The sequence below is a fragment of the Balaenoptera musculus genome, chromosome 17 (assembly GCF_009873245.2).
Source record: "Balaenoptera musculus isolate JJ_BM4_2016_0621 chromosome 17, mBalMus1.pri.v3, whole genome shotgun sequence".
Taxonomy (NCBI): Eukaryota; Metazoa; Chordata; class Mammalia; order Artiodactyla; family Balaenopteridae; genus Balaenoptera; species Balaenoptera musculus.
Window position 1 is genome coordinate 1,386,011 of NC_045801.1, and position 22,057 is coordinate 1,408,067.

The 22,057-nt window shown below is 57.0% G+C and overlaps 2 protein-coding genes across 2 annotated transcripts in view; one reads left to right on the forward strand and one right to left on the reverse strand.

Moving 5' to 3' along the window:
• GML (glycosylphosphatidylinositol anchored molecule like) overlaps positions 1-12,021 on the reverse strand; it is a 34,391-nt gene extending 22,370 nt beyond the window's left edge. The window contains exons 1-5 of the mRNA XM_036830924.1: positions 12,017-12,021; positions 11,151-11,292; positions 10,674-10,767; positions 10,002-10,190; positions 487-594 (exon numbers count right to left, since the gene is read on the reverse strand). Of these exons, the coding sequence (XP_036686819.1) occupies positions 487-594; positions 10,002-10,190; positions 10,674-10,767; positions 11,151-11,292; positions 12,017-12,021 (538 nt within the window). The remainder of the gene's footprint in view (positions 1-486; positions 595-10,001; positions 10,191-10,673; positions 10,768-11,150; positions 11,293-12,016) is intronic.
• Positions 12,022-12,267: 246 nt separating this feature from the next.
• On the forward strand, positions 12,268-18,127 carry LOC118883237 (cytochrome P450 11B1, mitochondrial). The gene is made up of 9 exons (XM_036829805.1): positions 12,268-12,506; positions 12,844-12,999; positions 13,864-14,063; positions 14,151-14,363; positions 14,631-14,776; positions 16,323-16,489; positions 16,920-16,998; positions 17,093-17,290; positions 17,559-18,127. The coding sequence occupies exons 1-9, from the start codon at positions 12,268-12,270 to the stop codon at positions 17,670-17,672; spliced, it is 1,512 nt and encodes a 503-aa protein (XP_036685700.1). The 3' UTR covers positions 17,673-18,127.
• Positions 18,128-22,057: the final 3,930 nt, after the last annotated feature.

The following is a 22,057-nucleotide window of genomic DNA, read 5'->3' on the forward strand; positions in this document are numbered from 1 at the left end:
GTAAGTTTGTCTCCTTATTCCAGCATCCAAAAGCTGGGGAGAATCTTTTGTGTGGTAGGTGTTGTCCCAAGGAGTCCAAGGTGCATCTACTTCTTGGGCCTGCTTTGCTGGAAGGCCTCGCCAGAGGACCACAATCCAAAGGGCGACAAGGAATTGCCCAGGCCACACTGGGGCATCGACCCACGTGACCAGGGACTGCCAAGGCGTGGAGGCCTTGAGGTGCAGCTGTCCTCCCAGCCCCTGGAGACATCGCAGGTCACGTGTGCACAGGAGGCCCCACCTGGCAGGGTTTGTGTCTCTGTAAGAGGCTGCTACTGCCCGTTCCTGGGGCTGAGCCTAGTTCTGGGAACATGCTCTCAGGATGGGGACAGAGGAGGCCAAGGCCAAGGGGCTGGGCACAGAGAAAGGACAGAGTGGCCCTGTCCCTGAAGCTGCTCAGGTGGGGTGACTAGTTCACAGGTGTAAGAAAGATAATCAGGTACTTACGAGTGGAGACAGTCAGGCAGCGCCTGAATTCATAAGGACACTCTCTAACATTTGGACAGGTGAAGCTGTTTATGGCCCAACAGTCATGGCATTTCAAATTATAGGTCCCTAGATAACAGAGGGCAGTGTCAGGCTCCTGCTGCGACGTGCCTTTTCCTCGTGACCACCCGCTGCACCCCTCCGGCAGCTGTCCCCTTCCCTCAGCACCAAGGGCTCCCCGGGTCTGCAAAGCTGAGCCGTCCGTGGGCCCTGAGCCAGGGCAGGACGGGCTCCCTGGACAGAAGCCGGCTATACCCGGGCGTTTTTCCTGTTCTCAGAGACAGCTTCCCAGGAACACCTCTGGGCGGCCAGGTGTGTGAAGCCTCTGCTCTGTTGATTGGACCCACCTTTTCAAGGAAGCCTGGTGGTCATAAGGGGCCAAAGCCCCCCTGAATTCCCTGCACTCAGCCACTCCTGCCTGTTCCAGATGAGGAAGGGCCACAGCTGGAGGCTCCCCCGCCCCCTCAGGCCCCAGGGTCCACTGGTCTTTGGAGGAAGCCTTCCTCCTCCCTGACCCTCCCCTTGCTCACGGACACCCGTGCCCACCAACGGCACTGACGATGGAGATCTCAGCTGGCTGAGATGATGAAAGTTCCATTCACACCCTTAAAATGACCCCAATTAAGAGAAGTCTCATCCCCTCCAAGACACAGAAGGACTGATACTCACAGGCTGAGTCAGCGAAGCCCAGGGGCCAGCCCGGGAGGAGCAGTAAGGCCAAGAGGAGCATCGTCCCTGTGGGGCTTCAACCTGCAGGTGAGGAGACCCGGGGCGCAAGTCAGCGGGGGCGTGGCTCCCCCCGGGGGCTTCTGGCTCCCAGCTGGACCAGCACGCGAGTCCCGGCCCCCTTCCCGCCTTCCAGCGCCTCTCGCTCCGGGCTGGGCGCTCCTCCGCAGGGACCGGGCAGCAGCCCTTCCCACACACGATGGCTGCGCCCAGCTCAAGCCTTCACCCTGGACGAAGGCATCCTGCCTGCTCTCCACCGGCAGGGCGCAGGCGGGTCAGCGAGGCCCTGGGGCTGTCTCCACGTGGCCACACGGCCACACGTGTCCGCTTATCTGCTCGCTGTCTCCCGACCTCAAGGGCGCCTCGTGCAACGAGCTTGAACATCGCCCACGGAGCTGTATCTCCCGCTTGCACAAGCACCGCGACAAACGCAGGGGGCGGTGACTAGAGCAGGGGAACGAGTGCAGAGGCGCCGGGTGCCTAACGTGCCCTGTGGCTACGAAGCGTGGACCCCGTGCAATCATGTCTCCCGGGCCTGGGCATCACAGAGCCACGAATTCCCAGCACGGGAGGGTCTGGGGCTCGTCACACCCGAGTCCAGACGCCAGCACCTGCTCTAGGGGACGCCCGCCAGGCGCCAGGCAGGGCCCGCATCTGAAACACTTCCGTGCAGGGACCCATGTGCACCCCGACTGCTGCCAATGCCCATGGTCCTCCTGGAAACTGCCCCCCCCGGCCCCAGGCAGCCGTCTCCCTGGGGCGCCCCCTCTCCCTTCTCAGGAGCAGGACGTGCCCTCAGTGCCCAGTGGGGCTCCTCTCTGAGGGACGCTGCCTCGCCTGCTGCCGCCCGTCACCCCGAGGAGACCCACCCAGCTGCTGGCAGCCCCTGACGTGCACCTGCCACGGCACCAGCTGAGGGGCTCGGGACGGGGGCTGACGGTGCAGAGCCAGCCGTGCCCCTGAGGTGGGGACCATAAGGGTTCCTCCCCGGCCCCCCTGCCTTCCCAAGTCCAGCTCTCTCAGGGAAGGCTAGGCCTCGACCCTGCTTGTAGCCAAAGGCCCTCCCGCTTGGGATGAACGCGGGCTGAAGCACCCGGGTGCGGAGGGCCGGGGTGGAGGGGCTCAGCGGCAGTGCCCGGCGGGGCTGCTGATTCGCTCAGCCAGTCGGCCGCCCACGTGGATGCCCCCCACGCCCAGGCCCTGCTTCCCCACTGCCCCTTCCCACGCGGTGCTGCCCGCTGTCCCTCATCTGTCCCCTCGCTCATGCCACCCTTGCTCCCAGGGCTGGTCTCACCAGCGGCTCGTGACCCAGAGCCAACGCCCAGAGGCCCTCTTCCTCTACTTGCCACGCTAGACACTCTGAACCCTTCTGCACTGCAGATACCCGAGCAGATGCTGACCAATTCCTACCAGATGTCTTCACTGACGCCCCGCTGAGACCTTTAGGCTGATGGGAAAATACTCAAGAGCTAGGATGAAGTACACAGCAGAAATCAGACCGGAAAGTGTCCACAAGCAGGACAATTTCCTGCACCATTTGTTACCCCCCAGTGCTCAGAGATTCGGGGTTTGACAGCTGAACAGGTCCTGGAGACGAAGCCAGGGCCCCTGAAAGGCGGAGAGTGGGGACTGAGATTCTCACACCGAGCAAACAGGATCCCCCAGGAGTGAAACAGGAGCAAAGTGTCAGAGAGCGAGGTGGGCCGGCGAGTGTGGCCTGCGGGCACAGAGATGCCTGGCGAACTCACGTGGGCCAGCGCTTCAAGGAAAAGCACGGAAGGAGCGCGCGTTTCTCCACAGCAGGCCTCGGGTCAGGAGGGACGTGACTGTGGGACTGTAAACTTCGGGCAGGAAAGTCGCTTTGCAAAGGTCATGAACGTCCTCGTCCTGGGAAATGTGGCAAAAGCATGAGAAACCCCCACTGAGGGACATGCCTTCCACTCGGTCACTCGGCCTCCAGGCAGAGTCGTGATGACCAGTGCAAGCTGACCTCGACGACAGAGAGGCAGGGTGCTACTCGGGCTGCCACAACCAGGAAACCCGGCTAGGTTTAAGTCCCATTTTTTGAGCTTTAGGATAGATGTGAAGGCACCAAGGCCCAGATGAACTGAAATTGCAAAGAGGGACAAGCCCTTCCCAGGGGAGTCACTGTCATCCCAGGTCCTTTGGCCTGTCTGGCCACTGGCTGAAGACCAGGCTGGCCTCAGGCAGAGGGAATCTGGTAGGGAAGGCCAACCAGAAGGGCTGTCTGGGCTCACGGGGGCTGGCGAGGCCCACAGTCTCCAGGACCCATAAAGACCAAGCAGATTTTCCCACGGTAGAGCCTCCAAGAGCTCTCGGTGGATCCTGGGAGACCAAGTGCTCTGGAAGTGGAGCCTGTGCCCATCACCCCACCAGCATCTGCCATCAGCCTCTGGTCCACGTGTGACAGGTGTCGGGGAGGAGGTGAATGAGCTAAAGTCAGAAGGCAGACAGGGAAAACCCTTGGAACTGAAGATTCCAAGTGCTTAGAGGTGAACCTCACTCTCTAAGCACTACCTCTAAGGTCAGGAACAAGAAAAGGATGTCCACTCTCGCCACTTTTTTTCAGGATAGTTTTGGAAGTTCTAGCCACAGCAATCAGAGAAGAAAAAGAAATAAAAGGGATGCAGATTGAAAAAAGAAGTCAAACTGCCACTGTTTGCAGAGAACATGATCCTATACATAGAAAATCCTAAAGATGCTACCAGAAAACTACGAGAGCTCATCAATGAATCGGTAAAATTGTAGGATACATAAGTAATACACAGAAATCTCTTGCATTTCTATACACTAACAATGAAACATCAGAAAGAGAAATTGAGGAAACAATCCCATTTACCATCACGTGAAAAGAATAAAATACCTAGGAATAAACCTACCTAAGGAGACAAAAGACCTGTACTCTGAAAACTATAAGACGCTGACGAAAGAAATTGAACATGACACAAACAAATGGAAAGATATACTGTGTTCTTGGATTGGAAGAATCAGTATTGTCAAATTGACTATAATACCCAAAGCAATCTACAGATTCAATGCAATCCCTATCAAATCACCAATGGCATTTTTCAGAGAACTAGAACAAAAATTTAAAAAATCTGTATGGAAACATAAAAGACCCTCAATAGCTAAAGCAATCTTGAGAAAGACAAATGGAGCTGGAGGAATCGCACACCCAGACTTCAGACTATATTACAAAGCTACAGTCATCAATACAGTAACGTACTGGTAGAAAAACAGAAATATAGATCAATGGAACAGGATAGAAATCCCAAAATAAACCCACCCACCTACGGTCAATTAATGTACAACAAAGGAGGCAAGAATATAAAATGGAGAAAAGACAGTCTCTTCAATAAGTTGTGCTGGGAAAACTGGACAGCTACATGTAAAAGAATGAAATTAGAACATTTTCTAACACCATATACAAAAATAAATTCAAAGTGGCTTAAAGACCTCAATGTAAGACCAGGTACTGGACTTCCCTGGTGGCGCAGTGGTTAAGAATCTGTCTGCCAATGCAGGGGACACGTGTTTGAGCCCTGGTCTGGAGAGATCCCAAATGCCGCGGAGCAGCTAAGCCCGTGCACCACAACTACTGAGCCCGCGCTCTAGAGCCCGCGAGCCACAACTACTGAGGCCCGCGCACCTACACCCCGTGCTCCGCAACAAGAGAAGCCACCGCAATGAGAAGCTCGCACACTGCATCGAAGAGTAGCCCCTGCTCACCACAACTAGAGAAAAGCCTGCCCGCAGCAATGAAGACCCAATGCAGCCAAAAATAAATTAACCAATTAATTAAAAAAACAAACAAACAAAAAACCAACCAGGTACTATAAAACTCCTAGAGGAAAACATACGCAAAACACTCTTTGACATAAATCACAGGTCCATTTACTAGAGTAATGGACATAAAAACAAAAATAAACAAATGGGACCTAATCAAACTTAAAAGCTTTAGCATAGCAAAGGAAACCATACACAAAATGAAAAGACAACCTACACAATGGGAGAAAATATTTGCAAACCATGAGAGAGACAAGGGATTAATCTCCAAAATATACAAACAGCATATACAGCTTCAATATAAAAAACAAACAAAAACAATAAAAACATGGGCAGAAGACCTAAATAGACATTTATCCAAAGCAGAGATACAGATGGCCAAAAGGCAAATGAAAAAGAGGCTCAACATCGCTAATTATTAGAGAAATGCAGATCAAAACTACAATGAGATATTATATTATACCAGTCAGAATGGCCATCATCAAATAATCTACAAATAATAAATGCTGGAGAAGGTGTGGAGAAAATGGAACCCCCCTACACTGTTGGTTGGAATGTAAAGTGGTGCACCCAGTATGGAGAACAGAATGGAGGTTCCTTAAAAAACTAAAAATAGAGCTACCATATGATCTTGCAATCCCACTCCTGGGCATAAATCTGGAAACAACCATAATTCAAAAAGATACATGCACCCCAATGTTCATTGCAGCACTATTTACAATAGCTAAGACATGGAAGCAACCTAAATGTCCATCGACAAATGAATGGATAAAGAAGATGTGCTATATATATAAACTGGAATATCAGTCATAAAAAGAATGAAATAATGCCATTGGCAGCAACATAGACGGACCTAGAGATTTTCATACTAAGGTAAGTTAGCCAGACACAGAAAGATAAATATCATAGGATATCGCTTATATTTGGAATCTAAAAAAAAAAATACCAATGAACTTATTTCCAAGTCAGAAAGACATTTACAGGCATAGAAAACAAATGTATGGTTACCAAAGGGGAAAGGGGGGTGGGCGAGAGACAAATTAGGAGGTTGGGATTAACAAATGCACACTACTGTATATAAAATAGATAACCAACAAGGACCAACTGTATAGCACAGGGAACTGTACTCAGTAGTCTGTAATACCATATAAGGGAGGAGAATCTGAAGAGGTATATATATGTATATCTTCATATATATATTTATATATGAATCTCTGTGCTGTACACCTGAAACTAACACAATACTGTAAATCAACTATACTTCAATTAAAAAAGAGATATGTTAATTGCTTGGGAAGCATTGTCAAACAAGTGATGCGAAGACACCCTTAGATTATGTTTTTGTGGATATATGTTATTAATATAAGTATTCCAGCAATTATATTAAATTCTTAGACATCTGATATGTTATCACTTGTAAGTCTACTTATTATCTTGAGGTGTTATCTGTCACAGAAATAACCCAATTTCTTTGACAGTTGTAACTCTCATCGGATCTTTACCTCTGGCCATTTTTTAAGTCTTCTGGCACTTACAGTTATTGTTGTACTCTGACGCTTTTATGAAAGTGTTCCTGCAAAAGTGCTTCATCTTCAGGAGATTCATGGAAAGGACTCTGACAAGCACTCTAGAGAACACCTTTCTGATAACCCTTCAAATCATACCACTGAACTAGGGAAGAGTTTACTGAACTCTAAGGGAAACACCGATGGCTTCAAAAAACCTCTCACAAAAGATCAAGAGCAACAAGAAAACTCACACAAGGAAGTCCAATCTCAGACGTACCACAGCTGAACGGTGGAAAGCGATTTTTAGTAAGTGAAAATCTGCACATCAGCCAGAGGAAACCCAGGCCGTACCTTTAGGCAGCCAGATCCCAGCCATGTCTGGTCTTTCCACAAAACCAGGAGAAACGGAAAACCTCACGGACAATCACTTCCAAACGCTGTAGAAAGAAGACACCGATCACCAGGACTTCTATTCTAAGGAAGGGAAAATATGCTCCAAAAAGGAAGGTAAAATGAATATGATATGGTTCGACACAAAAACAGTTCGGCTGTCGCCTTACCAGCAGATCCCACTACAAGGCATGTTTACTGCACATCGCATTTAGAAATAAAGCATTTGACAACAAGAGCCCCACGCAGAGGGGGTAACAGAATTGAGATGTGGAAACAGCTCCATTAGTATCAGCCAGGGTAGACTTCAAGGCAAAAAGTAGCGTGAGAGTTAAAGGCAGATGGAGATTTCACATCCATAAGGGATTTTTGAAACTCACTCAGATACCTTTCCTGACTACAGTGGCGTTAAGCAAAAACCAGTTGCTTCACGTGTTCGGACATTAAGAACAATTCCAACTAATAAAGCCTCCACACCCCCATCACTCCCAGGAGAAAACAAAAACTATTTTGGGCAGCACGATAATTAAAATATTACACAACAAAACCAGACCTAATCAGCCTCAAGGCCTGGCAGGAAAGGAAGGGAGGCCAAGCACACATCAGAAAGGCAGAAAGGCTGAAGCCCAAGGATCTCATTTTCCATCTCAAAAGCCAGGAAAGTGACAGCAAATTCTGCCCAGAACAAAGGGCCTGAAAAAAGACACAACGGAAGCTGGAATGGGGAGGGGCCGCTTCCTGGGAGGTTGGAGGTTCCTGTACCCAGGGGAGGGGCAGATAGGGGGGTAGGGGAAGACCAGAGACCCCATGGGTGGGCCTGCTTTGGGGTTCGGTTGGCTGACTGGCGTCCGCGGGATCCCGGAACCTTGCTCGAGGGGGTTGGGCCGAACCTCAGGACCGGCAAACGCTGACCGGAGGCCGAGTCCGAGCCTGTTACACGGCGCCAACCGCCCGTGACCTGCCGAACCTTCTGGAACCTTCTTCCCCATCCCCGTGTCCTGCCCGGACCTTCTGGAACCTTCTTCCCCATCCCCATGTCCTGCCCGGACCGTCTGGAACCTTCCCCGCCCCTGCCATCCCCGTGTCCTGCCCAGAGCTTTTGGAACCATCCTCGGGACCCCGTGTCCGGCGAACACCTTCTGGAACCTTCCCAGCCTGTGTTCTGCTCAGACCTTCAGACCCTCCCTGTGGCCACGTTTCCTGCCCAGACCTTATAGGACGTTTTCCGCCCCCCCCCCGCCCCCCCCAACCAACGTCCGACCTTTTGGAACCTTCCCCGTGACCCCGTGTCCTGCGAAGACCTTCTGGAACCTTCCCTGATGCCCGCGTCCTGCCAAGACCTCTGGAACCTTCCCTGTGGTCCCGGGTCCTAGCGAGACTTTGGAACTTCCGCCGCAATCCCCGCCCCCTCGCCCCGCCCCGCCCGTCTTGCCCAGACCTTCTGTAAACTTCCGGGCACGCAGGACTCAACCAAGCTGTAACCTAGGCGGTAACCTCCAGGTCCCCAGCGAGCCTGCTTTCCTGTTTCCCCCATACTAGGCATCATCACCGGATCTTGTCGCTCCTCCGCCTTTGATCCTATTTGAAACAGTTATTCGGTGCATGTAATTGTCTAGTTCAGTTCAGATGCAAAGTGTATCATGATGCTGCAGACTTTTGATATGTGTTCTCACTCATTCAATGTTGTCTTCGTAGCTCGTCCTTCTATAGTTGGTCATCCTTCTTAGTGTGTGTCCTGTAGCAAATCCTTCCACCGTTGTTAGCAATTCAGTCGTGTGACTGTAAGAGAAGGGCTCACGGTCTGTGCTTGTTCATGCTTATTAAGATAAGTATGTAGGTGAAAGGTAAACCTCCTTTACATCACTCGTAGAATTCAATTGTGTGAATGTGCCACTTTTAATTTTTATTTATTTATTATTAAAAAAAAATTTTTTTTAAGTTTATTTATTTATTTATTGCTGCGTCGGGGCTTTGTTGCTGCGGTGTGGGCTTTCTCTAGTTGCAGCGAGCGGGGGCTACTCTTCGTTGCATTGCGCGGGCTTTTCATTGCGGTGGCTTCTCTTGTTGCGGAGCACGGGCTCTAGGCGTGCGGGCTTCAGTAGTTGTGGCACTCAGGCTCAGTAGTTGTGGCGCACGGGCTTAGTTGCTCTGCGGCATGTGGGATCTTCCCAGACCAGGGCTTGAACCCGTGTCCCCGGCATTGGCAGGCGGATTCTTAACCACTGTGCCACCAGGGAAGTCCCTGTGCCACTTTTTAAAAATTGAAGTAGAGTTGAGGTCCAATACCATACAAGTTACAGGTGTAGAATATAGTGATTCACAATTTTAAATCCTATACTCCACTTAACTTATTAGAAAATATTGGCTACATCCCCTGTGCTGTACGATATATCCTTGTAGCTTATTTTATGCATAATAGTTTGTACCTCTTGATCCCCTACCCCTGTACTGTCCCTCCCTCCCTCCCCCTCCCCACTGGTAACTGCTAGCTGGTTCTCTATATCTGTGAGCCGGTTTCTTTTTTGCTACAGTCACGAGTTTTTATTTCTTAGATTCTGCGGATGCGTGATAACATACAGGATGTGTCTTACTCTGTCTGACTTACTGCACTTAGCATAACGCCCTCCAAGTGCATCCATGCTGTTGCACGTGGCAAAATTTCATCCTTTTTATGGCTGAGTAGCAAGTTCATTCGGGGTTTTCCGTAAGATGGCATGGAAAGTAGCTAACTAACTTTTTGGACACCCAATATGTGCCACATTGTCCTTATCCATTCATCTGTGGATGGACACTTAGGTTGCTTCCATGTCGCGGCTATTGTAAACAGTGGTTCTAACATCGTTTTGCATTAGCGTGTTTAGTTTTTCGGGTATGTACCCAGGAGTGGAACCGCTGGGTCATTCTCCGTCTTTTTCTGTTGGACACAGACTGTTAGTAACAGCATGGACCAGGGAGCAGGCGTCCCGGGTCGCGGGGCCTGTGAAGTCCAGGCTTCAAGGAGAGGGCGGGCCCTTGCCTCCTCCAGGCGGTCCTGGCTGGCCTCACGCTGCAGTTGGCATTCCCGCCCCCAGGCGGCGGCCAGGAGGGCAGACATCCCGGCCAGCGGGTCCTGGGGCTCTGCGTGGGCGGGCAGGTGGGGCAGGGGCTGGGTCGCTGCTGGGGCTCCGGTTGCCTCCCCCAGCGCAGAGCACAGGGAACGAGTCTGGGAACCTTCCTGGGGCTCAGGCTCCGTGCCTGGAGTGGAGATAGGAAGGACCGGGGATGAAGTGTGGAGAAGCCGGGACCCAGCACCTGGGGGAGGACGCAGGTTCTGCTTGGGAACGTCCTCCATATTTAGGGCCACCGTGCGCTGGCCTTGCCCGGTGACGCCTCTGACCCGCGTTCCTCTCCAGCCAACACCGGCGTGCCCTCACCAGGGTAGGAGAACATCAGGGAGGCGCTTCCCTCTCAGGTCCCTGGGCCTTTTGGGGCTGGGCTGGGCCCTTGCCCACAGCTGTGCCTCCAGGGAGACCTCCCGGCTTGCTGGGCCTCAGCACAGGAGGAAGTCTGCAGGGAGGGGCTGCCAGGCCCACGGGGCGGTGACATGGGCAGCAGGGCCCTGAGAAGCCTCTGGTGTCTTCATCAGTGAGGAGCCATTGCAAGAAGGCTCTCCTGGCACCTGCACCTTCGATTCAGGGCTGGGCGGTCTGGGAGGCACCAGGACTTCAGCGCAAGTACCGGAGCCTGTGGTGCCGGCGCCTCGGGGTGCAGCCGCCTCTGCAGTTCCTCGCGGCAGGGGGTCGGCTTTGGGCTGAGCTGTATCTCCAGCACCCTGCGGCAGAATGTGTAAGGACGGGGAAAGCTGGCACACGGCAAAGCCCCGACAGCCCCAAGGGCAGACCAGGAGAGGCCGGGAGGGGGCGCGGGGTGGAGGGCGCACAGGCAGGAACGGGCAGCAGGAGGCTGGGCAGAGTGGCCTGGGCCGATGCGCCAGCACACCAAGGGCAGGCTGCGTCTTCTCGGCCCAAGGACGGCTCTTACACCATTTGGGGCTGAGGCACGTCGTACATCTCAGCTTGACGAGGGGCCTTGGCGGTCCTGACTCATCACCCCAGCCGAATATTCGGCAAGGAAGCGTCAGGAGCGGGGAACGGGTTAAAGTAGAATGACCAGTAACCCTCAGGTCATCAGCCACCCTGCTAAACCCACACGTACCCTCCGTCCTGCCTCCAGAGCCTGCGCTGCGCTGGCCTCACCGTCCCACCCCCAAGTCAGGGTCAGGGCGCTGGGGCCCCTCTGGCACACGGGGCGGAACTGGGGACCTTGGGAGATGACAGAAGCCCCGGGCGTCAGTCGCCTGTTGAGAAAATGGGAATGGCGATGGAGCTACCCAGCTCACGGGAAAGCTGCCAGGCATGGGTGAGACGAGTCGGGGCCCCAAACCGTGGACCCCCTCCTAGGGTTGGCTCTTAGGCTTGGCTCCGGCTGCGTGCTTGCTGGCCAGGGTCCCCGGGAGAGGGCGGAGTCCATGACCACACCCCCATCATCGACTCTGCCCACCCCGGGAGCACAGGTTCCAGCGGAAAGGAGGGTGTGGGTCCCGAGCACAGGCCCCGTGGGGAGGCGGGGACCTCCACCCTCCTGCCTGAGGAGGGGCTTGAACGCCACCCCCCAGTGACCCCTTCTTCTAGGTGTTCTCTGCTCCTCAGCTGGACCAGCAAGTCCAGGCAGACAGGGCCTGGGCCGCATCAGCGCCCTGGCAGTCCCAGTGCCCCCGCCTGTGGTGTCTTTGGAGCCCCTCTCCGCCCCCGTGAGACTGAAAGCCCCCCTTGGGGACCCCCTTGCTGGCTCCTGCCTCCACTCCCTGGACCCAGCACAGGCCCGGGGAAGAGTGGACAAAACACACGCGGCCTCAAGAAATTAGAGCAAAGCCCTCACCCCTGCTTCCCACTCTGGTCCTTGTAGAAAAGGGCTGAAAACACCCAAGCTCCCCTTTCATCCCTTGCTAAGATAAGGCACCTATCCATCTTGCTTCTTTCCCTCACTGGAGGGGGAGGGAGGCCTCTCGCCCTCACCCCCACCCCATCGGGTCCCCGCTCCAGACCCTGCCCCTGCTCTCAACAGCCACCCCCCAGCAGGCCTGCGTCACTGCCGGACTAGGCGCCCGTCCATCTCTTTCCTCCCCCCGCTGGAGGCCTCCAGCCCTGACCGCTGCCCCGGGTTTCCTGGTCTGGCCCAGGGACAGTTTCTCCTCTGACGTGATCCAGTCGGCCGGTCCAGCGAGCCAGGCGAGATAAAAGGATGGGGCTGAAGGGGGCGGGGGCGCAGCAGGATGGCGCTGTGGGCAAAGGCCAGAGTGTGGGTGGCAGGGCCCTGGCTGTCCCTGCACAGGGCACGCACACTGGGCACCAGAGCCACTCCGGCCCCCAAGGCGGTGCTGCCCTTCGAAGCCATGCCCCGGTGTCCTGGCCACCAGTGGATGCGAGTGCTGCAGATCTGGAGGGAGCAGGGCTCTGAGAACATACACCTGGACATGCATCAGACCTTCCAGGAGCTGGGGCCCATTTTCAGGTAAAGCTCTCCCTGCCCACCTGGCGAGAACACCCTAACTTTCTGTCCCTATTGGCAGCTGAGTCCCTGCTGGGCACCCGGGGAGTTGGGGGGAGGGGCAGGGAGGGGCTTCTGCGGGGCAGGCCTGTGCCTTTGATGCTGCAGACTGGGGCCTTCGTGAGCACGGAGCCCTGCGTGGCTCGCGGCTGGGAGCACAGAACGCAGACCCCAGAGGAGGGGAGGCTTCAGTGAGGCGGTGGGAGGGACCGCCCACTCCGGGCCAGCGGCGGACTGGCTCTGCAGATGGGGCCCCGGGGAGGACCCGGCACCACGGCAGGGCTGGGAGCTTGTCCCACAGGTACGACGTGGGAGGGAGACACATGGTGTTTGTGATGCTGCCCGAGGACGTGGAGCGGCTGCAGCAGGTGGAGAGCCCTCACCCCCGGCGGATGTTCCTGGAGCCCTGGCTGGCCTACCGACAGGATCGTGGGCTCACGTGCGGCGTGTTCTTACTGTGAGGGCGAGTGGGGATGCGGACGGAGAGGGCGGGCAGCCTGGGCGCAGAGAGGAGGCGAGCCAGGGAAGACCCTGAAGGACGCCTGCCCAGGAACCATCTGGGTGGGTGGAGAGAGGGTGACCACTGGCTCCGGATGCAGATCGTGCCCATGCCCTGGGGGTCGTGTGTGCCCTGGGGCCGCGGAGGGGAGCCCGGCCCCTTCCTGCAGGGCCAGAGGATAAAGGATGGCGCCTGCCGTCAGGGACCCCGCACCTGCACAGGCCTCCGAGGGGCTTGCGTGTGGCTTGGACTTCTCCCCTGGTCCATCAGGGCCCCGTGGAGGCCCTGCAGGCAGCCCCCCGTCGGCACCGGGCTCTGTGTGGACATTAGGAGAGACACGACTTGGTTCCTGCCACGGAGCAGCAGAGGCTCTGCAGGGAGGGGGCAGGTGGGGCTGGCACCGAGGCAGCATCGCAGGAGCCGGGAGGTGAAGGTCTCCAGGGGCCTCGCCCGCTCTGGGGTGTGACGAGAGCAAAGCTGGGCCAGGCCTGCCTGGGGGCTCAGCCCCCTTCCTCACAGCAAAAGCCTCAGCCCCAGAGAGGGCCCGGGTGGGAGACGGTGTGGCAGGCACGGGGCCTGCCAGTTTGCACAAACCCCCGCAGCAGGCTCAGGCAGAGGCGCCCGTCTCCCCTGGGCGAAGCGCAGGAGGGCGCCCTGAGGAAGAGGTGCCACCGAGGCCCAAACGCGGACAGCCTGCCCCCTAGGAACCAACAGGCGGCTCCCCGCCTCGCCCGCTTCCCTCTGGGTTAAGGAAGGTGGAGTACAGGGCCGCGGCCAGCTGCTGACTCTGGACGCCCTGATGCCCCGCTCCCTGCTCGACAGAAACGGGCCCCAGTGGCGTTTGGACCGGCTGCGGCTGAACCCAGATGTGCTGTCGCTGCAGGCTGTGCAGAAGTACGCGCCCCTGGTGGATCGGGCGGCCAGGGACTTCTCCCGGGCCCTGAAGGCGAGGGTGCTGCAGAATGCCCGGGGCAGTCTGACCCTGGACATCAGGCCCAGCATCTTCCACTACGCCATCGAAGGTGTGGGCTCGCGACCGGGGCGGGCCGGGGGAGGTGGTCGTGGGGCCCTGGGCGGCCTCAGGCTCAGGAACCCCCTCCTCCCCGCAGCCAGCCACTTAGTCCTTTATGGAGAGCAGCTGGGCCTCTTTGCCCAGCACCCGAATCCTGACAGCCTGAACTTTATCCACGCTCTGGAGGCCATGTTCAAGTCCACCGTGCAGCTCATGTTCGTGCCCAGGAGGCTGTCTCGCTGGACGAGCGGCAGCATGTGGCAGGAGCACTTTGAGGCCTGGGACTACATCTTCCAGTACGGTGAGGGCGGCGGTCGGGCAGCGCTGCGACCAGGGGCCCCAGGGCCCCCTCCACGCACCACAGTCTGGGGAGAACGGAGGCCACAGGAGGGACCTGTGGCTTCTTCATGGTCCCCAAGAGAGTTGGCAGTGAGGCTGGCCTGGGCCAATCCAAGAATGGGGGCCGGACATGGAGACCTGGGGGTATTGGGGGCTGAAGGGCAGGAGGATGACAAAAAAGTGCTTCCCAGCACCAGACCCAGGGCCTCTGTCTCTGTGTGTCCCGCAGCCAACAGAGCCATCCGGAGAATATATCAGGAGCTGGCCCTCGGCCACCCGTGGCACTACAGCGGCATCGTGGCAGAGCTGCTGATGCGTGCGGACATGACCCTGGACACCATCAAGGCCAACTCTATCGACCTCACTGCTGGGAGCGTGGACACGGTCAGGCCAGCGCCCAGCCCTTCCCAGGGAACAGGGAGCCCTCCTGCCTCCAGGCTGCCCCCTCCCATGGCAAACGTCTCGTCCGAGCCCCTCCCCAGTCTACGGCTCCAGCTTCCGAACTGAGAAGGGGGAGCACGGGAGCCAAGCCTCAAAGGCAGGGGTTTGTGGTTACTCTGGTGGGAAACCACGCTCCAGGCAGCGTGCAGAGTGGACGAGGCCCAGGGGCATGCAGGAGCAGAGACCCCGGGGACCATCTAGGTCCTGGGCGGGGGGGGGGGAGGGGGGGAAGGGCCGAGGCGCGGCTGGAGGCCCACACAGGGACCTTTCCCAGGGACAGAGTACCTTTGGCTCTCACTCAAGATCCTTTGGCAGTGACAGACTGATGGGAAGGACAGCAAGGGGCTCCAGTGTGTGGGCGGGAGAGCAGGTGTCTGGCAACACGGCACAGTGGGCAGGGTGGGCCCCGGGGCGTGAGTGCAGCCGAAGCTGCCTGCCTCTGGACCGCACCTGCGTCCGCCAGCATCTCTGAGGGCCTGCTCTGGGCCAGGCACCCAGGATCCTGAGCAGAGGCACAGACCCCTGGTGCAGACACTCCCTGAGCAGGGGCTGTGATGCAACCACAAGGTGAGAGCCCAGGGCAGGGCCTGTGCCTCAGGAGGTAGCTCTGGGAAGGCTTCCTGGAGAAGGAGGCCTTTGTGCTGGATGTGGAAGGACCACACAGAAGTTAGGCCAAGAAGAGGAGGCTGGGAGGGCAGCAGGCCAGGGCCTGCAAGAGCGGACAGCGAGGAAGGGCTGTGAGGCTGAGTGGGGGGAACAGGGCAAGTGGGCAGAGGAGGGCAGGCGGGGTCAGGGCCCCTGGCAGGAGGGGCCTTGGGCACCAGGCCTGTATCCAAGGCCAGAGGAAGCCAGTGTAGGGAGTGTCTCGCTCAGACTTCTGCACCCTCTCGGGCCACAGGGCAGAGCACGGACTAAAGCTGAGGAGCAGCAGGGAGCCGTATCTGCATATCCGGAGATGCCAGGGCCGCGCAGCCTTGGGGATGGCATTTAGGAGATATTGAGCCTCCCAGATCTCAGGCTGGGCTGGTGGACACCTCTCCCTGCACATGGAGATGATCCAGGAGGAGGAAACGGTTGGGGCCCGGGGTGGCTGGTTCATGTTAGGACCCCGTGTTCGGACCTGCCTGTGGCTGGCCAGGGAGGTGACCCACTGGCAGCAGATGGACCCGGGGCCCCTGAACCCTCCCCGCTGAGTAGATGGCAAGAGTGAGCGCCTCCTGGGCCCAGAGGAGGGTGAGAGCCGGGCTCTGACGTGGCTGGAGGAGGCCTGGGTCTTCACGGAGGTTGGGGACACCTTCCCCGAGGGATTCAGGGGAAGTAGACAAGGTGGCTTTAGGATCTTGGGGTTCAGGTCTCTGGGCTTTGTCATCTCCGGGCACACAGGTCCCTGCCCCAGGGGACGGCGGCCATCTTTCTGGGAGGGGTGCCCTGGGGGTGGAGGGGCACGGCCTGTGCCCAGGTCTGAGCCCTGGTCCCATGGCTCCTGCAGACGGCCTTCCCCTTGCTGATGACTCTCTTTGAACTGGCTCGGAACCCGGAAGTGCAGCAGGCCCTGCGCCAGGAGAGCCAGGGGGCCGAGGCCAGGATCTCAGAAGATCCCCAGAGGGCAACCACGGAGCTGCCCCTGCTGCGGGCGGCCCTCAAGGAGACCTTGAGGTAGGCGCGGTAGACCTGGGCTACCCCCGCTGCCCTGGCCCCGCCGTCGGGACAGCCCGCTCGCCGGGGCTTGCAGGCAGACGCCGGGGCTGCTGATCGGCAGCTTGGCCCAAGGCCACGTCCCCCTGCACCTCCTCTTCCTCTCCCTAGAGGGATGGGGGTGCTTCTCCCTCTGGGATCCCACCTCAGTGTGCCGGGACCATCGTCGGCCCTCATTGGCCCGGGGCTGCTCAGGCCGGGGCAGCTTTGGCTGACTCAGGAGATGCAAGGAAGCAGCCCCTCGGGATTTGGGCTTCCCGGTGCCAGGAGCGGCCTGTGAGGGCGCTGGGGGAGCTGCCCTCGGGCCGGGGGCGCTGGGCTAGGAAGGCTGCAGAAGGGAAGCGAGGGCCCTGTCCCAGCTGAGGGCCCTGTCGGCCGCCCCTGTGCGCAGGCTGTACCCCGTGGGTGTCTTCTTGGAGCGACAGGTGAGCTCAGACTTGGTGCTGCAGAACTACCACGTCCCGGCTGGGGTGAGTGAGGTCGCAGGGCTCCTCTGTCAGACACCCCGCCTTCTGACCTTCACCCACAGGGCTTCTGACCCTGCCCCTCCCCACCTGTCTGCAGACGTTGGTGAAGGTGCTACTGTACTCCCTGGGTCGAAACCCCGCCATGTTCGCCAGGCCCGAGCGCTATCATCCCCAGCGCTGGCTGGACAGCCGGGCCTCTGGTACCAGGTTCCCACACCTGGCCTTTGGCTTTGGCGTGCGCCAGTGCCTGGGGCGGCGCCTGGCAGAGGCGGAGATGCTGCTTCTGCTGCACCACGTGAGTGCGCTTGGGCGGGGCCTGGGCGGGGCCTGGACGGGGCCTGGGTGGGGCCTGGGCGGGGCCTGGATGGGGCCTGGGCGGGGCCTGGATGGGGCCTGGACGGGGCCTGGGCGGGGCCTGGGCGGGCAGCCTGGATGGGGCCTGGGCGGGGCCTGGGCGGGCAGCCTGGATGGGAACCTCAGGCTTCTGCTCCTGGGGCACCCACCCTCCGGGCCCTGGAAGGCAGGGGAGGCCGGGCCAGGCAGAACCCGCGCCTCTGTCCTAGGTGCTGAAAAACTTCCTGGTGGAGACGCTGGTGCAAGAGGACGTAAAGATGATCTACCGCTTCGTATTGATGCCCTCTACCCTCCCCCTCCTCACCTTCAGGGCCATCAGCTAGTCACGTCGCCACTCGGTCGGGCTAGTCACACCACACGCTCCCTCTGCCTGAGCCCAGGCCACCCCTCTTTTCTCCCATGGGCCCTGCTTCCTGAGCCACACCACCGTCCAGGCCGCGCGTTGCACAAATGCAACAGCCCAGCCCTCCGAGGGTCAGGGCTTGCCAGCCTGTGCAGCGAGGCCTGGGCAGAGCTGGGGATGAAACTTGGTCTCAGGTCCTGGTCATGTGCCCGGTCCCACCAGGGCCCTGTCCTGCAAGGGGCACCATCTGAGGGCCTTGGAGCCCCTGTCGCCCCAGCACTAGCTCCAGGCTCCCCGTGAGTCCATCCAAGCAAAGGGACCTCAGACGCCGCCCTCTGCCTCCCTGTCCAGTCTCTATGCCCTCTGTGCTAAACTCTGCCCCCCTGCAGGAGCTGACAACTTGGGCGTCCCCTGCCCTGCTCGTTGCCATTTCAAATGCCGCCCTTTTGTCTGCAGTGCTCTGGCGTGGACTCGCCCTTCAAGCTGGGTTGTTAGTTGTCCATCTACCTGTTCCACTCAGGCCGCGTGGGCTCCTCCTGGCAGAGCCGGTCCTCTGGGACTGTGGCCGAAGCGCCCAGCCAAGGGCCTGCATAGGCAGGTCAGCAGTCATGTTTACTAGAAGAGTAGCTACCAAAGAGCCAACTTGGACATCTGGGTCAATGGTACACATCTGACAGCAGGAGGGATGTTGACTGCCTCCGGCAGGAGCTCGGGGGCCGCAGAGAAGCCTCTAGAGGAGGTTGTGGGGCCATCTCGTGCTCCCTTTAGCGGAGCCGGTCTGGATGGCCCCGCGGCCCTCGTGCAGTGCCCCATGCCCCAGAGCAGAGCGGCCACCCTGACCTCATGGGTGGAAGAGGCTTTGAACAACTGAGAACCAGCTGGGGTCCCCAAGTTGGCAGGAGCATGTCTGTCCCATGCCACCTGGGGTCAGGTGACACCCCCAGGTAGAAAGGGGGCCCAGAGGCAAGAGGGGGTGGTGGGGCCTCTCCACTCTCCCTCCCTCCCCACTCCCACCTCGTCTGGTGAGAAGCAGGTACTCAGTCATGGCGAGGCAGTAGGGCAGGAGGAGTTGTGTTTCTGGCTGCGCCGCCCCTGCTGGCACTGAGCCACCTCGATGGCATCTGTTCGGTGCCAAGATCCCTGGAGGAGAACAAGAGCTTGCACACCCCTGGCCACTCCGCTCCACCCGCAGCGGAAGAGGCCTGCTGCCACCAGTGTGGTCTTCGCTTGCCCCAGTCCGGCACTGTGGAGGGAGACTTGGAGAATCACGGAGAAGAGAGGAGTTTCCAGAATCTGTGGTCGCACAGGCACAAGCTGGAGCCCTGGCTTAGCACGTGGGCCCAGCCCTCAATCCCTCTGAGCCGCAAGCTCTTCCTCTGGGGATTCTGTATAACTACGATTTCACCAGGCCTCAAGGCCACGCAGGGAGACTGGTGCTCGGGAAGTGCCCAGCTTTCTGGCTCGACCGGCACTGAATAAACGGGGATTTCTTCTCCCACTGCTCAGAAGTTGTCTCCTTGTTTGTGGCCCTGTTCTGTGGAGAGTGGAGGGTGTGTGATGGCAGGAATGGAATGAAAACCTCGTTACCCTGGGGTGAAGGTGTGTCATTCTGTGAAGCTTGGCACGTGTGTTTGCTTGATCTTCACAGCAGCCCTAAGAGGCAACCACTGTGCTCATCCCCATTTTGCAGGCGAGGAAACTGAGTTCATTCACCTGCTAGAGTCTCACAGCGCATCCTTGGCAGGGGTACCACCGAAGCCAGGATGCCAATCCCATCTCTAAGGCCCTCAGTGCATCTCCTTCCCGTTGAAGGACCTTGGCTTGGGAGTGATCGTGCACATCTTGGAGACAACCTCCAATTTAAAGCATCTCTGGATGCTTTCAAGATCGTCTCTTCGTTTTCCGTGTTTCTCCAGTTTTCCCGTATCAAGCCTATGTAGGAGTCTCTTTTTCTTTATCCTGCTTGGAATTTCCCATGCCTTTCCAGTGTGAGTGTCCATCTGGCTCTTTGTAAAAGTCTTCCAGGTTATCTCAACAGTCTACTGTGTAATCGACATAATTCTTATGCCTCTTCACATCTTTCAAGGTAGAAATAGTATTGCCTTTAAGAAGCCCGATGCCAAGACCTGGAACATCTTCCATGGTCCGTGTGCCACTGGGGCCTGGTTTGAGGCTGTGTCCTCCAGTCGCCCAAGGGTTATCGCTTTCCCAGGGCCACTGTTTGTATTAATTACGCAGCCTGGGGTTTCCTCTGAGGCATGAGTAACATAAATCCTAAACCAGCGTGGGGGCCTTTTCTCAGTTCTCGGGGGGAGCACGTACCGTCCTCCATCCCAGCCTTAGGAAGCTAGGCTTCTTCCTCGCCTCCCCATAGTGCTGGACGGCAGGTTTCCAGGCTGCATTTTCAGTGTTGTTGTAGTGTTTTAAAAGTCTTGCCTTTCCGTGGGGTTCTGATCACAGTTTCTAATCTTACTTGTGTCCTACGCCTCTCGTCCTTTCCCCCCTCTAACTGGGGCCACCAGATCACTAGACTTGGTGACTTGTGCCCAGCCCTCCCCTGCTGGCTGCTGTACTGGTTTCTGTGCTCCCTCCTCCCTGGCCCAGGTCCCTCCTTGTTTCAGGATCCTGAAGAGGTCCTGTCCTTTCTGCCAGCCCAGAAATGCACTCTTGACATGTTTTTGATTCTGTAGAGCTGCTGGAGTGGGAGGATTTTCAGAGTATCAGCTCCATCCCTTTGCTCTAACCTGAAGACATTCAGTGGCACATTTAAATAGGCAGTCGGTGTCTGGAGGCTCTCCGTCTGCGGCTGCCCCGGGGGAGGACCGGGCATCCCCATAATTGTCAATTCAAATCTCTGCAAAATGTTTTTCAGCTTCCTTGTGGAACGAGTTGCCTGCCTTGCAGGAGAGGTCCTAGAATTACTGGTTGGTGGTTGTATGTGCTTGGTAGAATGTGGGACAATGGTAGGATTGCTAGCCAAAGTTTAAAATGGCTGTACCCCCTTTCATTCACCACTTAACACATACTTACTGGGACCTTCTACGTGTCAGGCACTGTGCTATATGGTAGTGAGAAAGACAAGACCTCAGTGGGATTATATCCTATGAGTCAAAACTATAGAAATGGATATTTATTTCAATAATTTTCATAATGTCAAAAATGGACACAATGTAATTTTCTTTCAGTAAAAGGATGGCTAACTTTCGGTGTGTCTGTTCATTAGAAGCCTAACCAGCAGTGAAATGAAAAAGTGAGGTCCATGTGCAAGCATTTGTATAGGATGGTGTTCACCAGGTGTTAACGAAAAAGGCGAGTCCCAGAGTTACACCAGGATGCGGATGGGCTCACACATTCTTGCAGATACACCCACAGCCCCAGACAGACACACAACCACAGTATAAACCTATATTCTACTGTGTTTTAAGCAGCACATTAACAGTGAGGAGAACTATCAGAAAGCCTCTGGAAATCAAAGACAAGCGTCCAGTAGATTTGTCACGACAACACCGTTAGATGTCAGAAAACATCAGAACAATACACTCGCGGGTGTAGGGAAAATGGCCATCCACAGCGGATTTAAATCCGCTCACTGTCCATTCAGGAATACTGGCTAAGGGAAACATTTTCAAAGAAAAGGCGAGTGACAAAAGCAGATCGCTAGTCACACCTTCACCAAAAGAGCTACCCGGAATTTGCTTCAACGGAAGGAACGCGGACCCTAGAGAGAAGATGCGGGATTTAAAGTGGGAGTGTGAGCCCAGCAGCTGACAATGCACGGCTACATTCGATTAATCCCTGACTGTGGAGAGGCCCAAGGGCACAGATCTTGTGGGCGCGGGTGTATGTGCCCCCCAGGACTTAGCACTGAAGTACTTAGAGCATTCCGGAGTCGCTTCCCTGCTGTGATGTGCGCTCTTCCTCAGCTTTCAGAACCAGCCCCTCTGAACCCTCAGCATGTGCCGAGGCCCTTTATCTCCAGCACCGGACGCTCCTGGACAGGGCCAGGCGCCCTCAGCCTCGGGCTTCCCTGCTGGGGAGACTCAGGAGCCTGAGTGGCCGTTTTAGCGACAGCTGTGTGAGCTTGGAAAAGCCGTGGAACTCCTTCTAATCCTCCAGATCACTCCTAAATCTGCAAGGACGCTACAGGAATAATGATGGCATAGTCACACTAGTATGGCTTTAACGTATCAGCCACTAGCAATCTGGAGCTCTTATGTGTTACCGGATCCACATTTTGTATCCGTCCCATCCAGACGCGGCTGTGAGTGAGGATCTGTCACTGTCCCATCTCGTCCATCAGAAAATGGGGCCCAGAGAACAAGGGTCTTTGTCCGAGGGTTCAGGGCTAATCCACGGGTCGGTGGG

What these genes read in the sequence shown, in the direction of transcription:
- LOC118883237 (XM_036829805.1), top strand. Translation starts at nt 12,268, where the DNA reads ATGGCGCTGTGGGCAAAGGCCAGAGTGTGGGTGGCAGGGCCCTGGCTG. An exon ending in CTGCTGGGAGCGTGGACACG is followed by an intron (nt 14,777 to 16,322) that starts GTCAGGCCAGCG and finishes TGGCTCCTGCAG; the next exon opens with ACGGCCTTCCCCTTGCTGAT. An exon ending in TGCTGCTTCTGCTGCACCAC is followed by an intron (nt 17,291 to 17,558) that starts GTGAGTGCGCTT and finishes CCTCTGTCCTAG; the next exon opens with GTGCTGAAAAACTTCCTGGT.